This window comes from Lactuca serriola, chromosome 9 (assembly GCF_051521515.1).
Source record: "Lactuca serriola cultivar US96UC23 chromosome 9, Lser_US96UC23_V15, whole genome shotgun sequence".
NCBI classification, from domain to species: domain Eukaryota; kingdom Viridiplantae; phylum Streptophyta; class Magnoliopsida; order Asterales; family Asteraceae; genus Lactuca; species Lactuca serriola.
Genome location: NC_136416.1, coordinates 186,721,529 through 186,724,728, shown reverse-complemented (window position 1 = coordinate 186,724,728; position 3,200 = coordinate 186,721,529). Strand labels below are relative to the sequence as shown.

General features: G+C 29.1%; 1 protein-coding gene across 1 annotated transcript; it reads left to right on the top strand.

Moving 5' to 3' along the window:
* Positions 1-207: 207 nt before the first annotated feature.
* On the top strand, positions 208-1,906 carry LOC145076976 (uncharacterized). Its single transcript, XM_079022759.1, has 2 exons — positions 208-583; positions 714-1,906. Coding segments are annotated over exons 1-2 (981 nt in total). The 5' UTR covers positions 208-582; the 3' UTR covers positions 1,694-1,906.
* The last annotated feature ends 1,294 nt before the right edge of the window (positions 1,907-3,200 follow it).

The window sequence follows — 3,200 nt, the reverse complement described above, 5'->3', positions numbered from 1 at the left end:
CAAAATAATTTGAAGATACCTATTGAATTACCCTATAAAATATGATTTACCATTTTTTTTAATTGTTTAAAAATTAGAGGATATGCCGGAATAGATACTAACTTTTAGTACAGCAGCCTAGTATTGACTTTGATCGAACAAAAGGACACAAAGGGCCGTTACGCATCAAAGTCATAAAACACTATCCAATATCCATGTCTTTTCATCAAAGTCATAAAAACTCTGCCAATATTCTCCAAGATCTTCCATTTAATAATCTTCCTGCCATGCTTTCTGGACAAGTGTCCTAAATCCTAATAATTTACCCAAAAAGTTCGTTGCTTTATGAACCCTCGTGCATGACTCTCATTACTCTTTCTTAGACTTGATCATTCGTTCCACTCTTTATTTAGTTTGTTTTCTTTCAGGTTCATCATTTCTAACTGGTTTTCAACGATTTCTTGAAGAAAAAGAGTCAAAGTGTTGATCTTTCGCTTAACATTTTCTTGGGTCTCTTTCATTCATTAGTAATTCGGTTTTGATTCCAAATGGGTTTTCCAAGATTTCTTGAAGAGAAAGATCCACAATCTTCCCTCTAACTTGAGTAAGTTATAGTTTTAAGCCTTCCCATTTCAATATTGCTTCAACTTGAGATCTAAATGTGTTAATTTCTCTTGGGTTTTAGTTCATTGTTCCTTTTTCTTGAAACTCAATACTACCCATCTTATATTCAGTGAATATAATCTTCATGGATTCTCATCAAAACCTCGTCTTGTCAAACCCCTCATTTGTTGGTCAGCAAGAATTTAATTCAAATGGTATAATGGAGAAAAAAGACGGATTTATAGGTGTTCTTGATGTTTTCATACATGAAGCTAGAGATATTCATAATATATGTATTTACCATAAACAAGATGTCTACGCTAAGATTTTCTTGACTAGTGACCCGGAATCAACCGAGTCAACTCAGACAATCAACGGGGGTGGACAAAATCCAGTTTTTAATGAGAACCTAAAGATCAATGTCCGAACAGTGGATTGTTCTTTGAGATGTGAAATTTGGATGCTTAGTAGAGTCAAAAACTATCTTGAAGATCAACTTTTAGGGTTTGCATTAGTGCCTTTACGTGAAATTATCGTCAAAAATCAGAACTTTGAAAAGGAATTTGAACTCTCAACGAGTGAACTTCTCCATTCTCCATCTGGGTTTGTTAAATTAAGCATCAATTACATCGGATCTTCACCATTTGATATGTTAGAAATTCATTATGTTCCTCATTCTTTATGTAATCAAGATTCAGATGAATCTGATGAAGTTTCTTGTGAGCTTGAAAAGATCGAGTTTCCAGATCCAAAACTCATGAACGAAAACGAGATCATGGTTTCTGAATATTACTCACACGCTATTGAAAATGATGATTCTATTAGTAATTCATATTCGAATGATCATTTACTTTCAAGAATCCCACAAGAAAACCTTGAAATTGTTTCAAGAAACAGTTCAAAATCACCAGAGAAGAAAGACGACAACACTGAAACTGAAACAGAGCATCAAGTCATGCAACAAGAGATTGTAAACATGTACTTGAAAAGCATGAAGCAGTTCACAGAAGCTCTAGCAAAGATGAAACTTCCGATTGAAAAAGGAAACGAGTCAACTCATAACACAGATTCAAACCCAAAAGTGTTTTATGGAAGCAGAGCATTCTTCTGAGTTCTGAACCATGTTATTTGATTAGTTCAGAGGTAATTATATGTTTCAGATGAGAAATAAGATCGTTTGTGTGGTTTTGGAGATTGATTCCACTTCATTTCTAAGACTTTTAGCGTATGTAATGTGTGGTTAAATAATGATGTTATATGCCTATTATTATTATATGCTTTTTCTTGATGAATTTTGATGAAAGAATGTTGAAATTAAGGTTTATTATGGATATTGCATTACCATGTGAAAACAGAGGTCATGATTTGTGTCAAGAATGGTGGAAATGATGGATGTTTTTGTGTTTTGTAAAGTATTCATGTTTGGGCATGGGCTTGTAATCAAGCATCAAGAGTAAGCTTTTTGAGTCTGTCATTTTTGCTTTTATTTTTGGTTATGTTAAGGTTTCCTACTTAAGTTTCATTTTTATACATTTATATGAAAATTCGGTAAATGTAAATTGTTTGTTATGATAATTGTTAAAAAGGAAATTACTTTTTTTCCCAATCTTGGCATTTGTAAATAAAATCCGAGTCAGATATTCGGATCCAAATTTTTTTTTTTGGATACAATCGTATGTTTGTTTTAGAATTTAAAGCTTAGGCTAAAGGTTTATGTGGGCTCGTGTTAATAGTTTCAGGCGCATCCATTTTAATATGAACTTATATTTATCTGTGTTATCTTATAAGGTCTAGTTAGGTTAGTTTGATAACAATAATTTTTTCACATCAATTTTACATTGTCTGTTTAGAGCTCTGAAACACTATCTATGTGTTTCATCTTGAACCTTTTTCACTGCTGCTAATTTGTATAGAGTATTTTCCATATAGTATTTATTAAAAAAATTGGATCACAAAATTTCTTATATTCTTATTGTTAATTTGAACTAGTATGCCTAATTATATTATCGAAAATTGTTTTGTAAGTTGTCCTATTGTGAAATATCATATAAAATCATAAAATTTAACAGGAATAATACGGCAATATATTCGCAATAATCTTTATTAAATAGAAACAAACTTTTAGTTTTGTTCTAATTAGTATTACATGGGTTCATTTTAAATGAAAAAATATTAAATTTTAAATATTTGAGAAATTTGAATTTATAAGAAAAAATAGAAAAATATAGAATTATTAAAATTAAATTGTTTGCTTTCTTTTAAATTAAACAAATAATTTATATAAACAAATAAAGAAAACTAATGAAAATTTAATTTAGAAAATTTGAAATTAGAAATCAATAAATGAAATTAATATGCATTTATTATTACATTTATTTCAATTATTACATTTAAATATTATATGGAAATTAATAAAATGAAAAAAAAACCACAAAATGCCATGTGTAAAAAAAATTAATTGAAAATAACCATAAAATGACATGTGACCAAATGAATGAGAGGGTAACATGTGACAAAAAGTTCTTTATTTATTAGAAAATATTATATTAAGTTACACTTAGAATAATATGGTATATATTAAAAAATAGATAATAAGATACTAATCAATTAAGTATAAT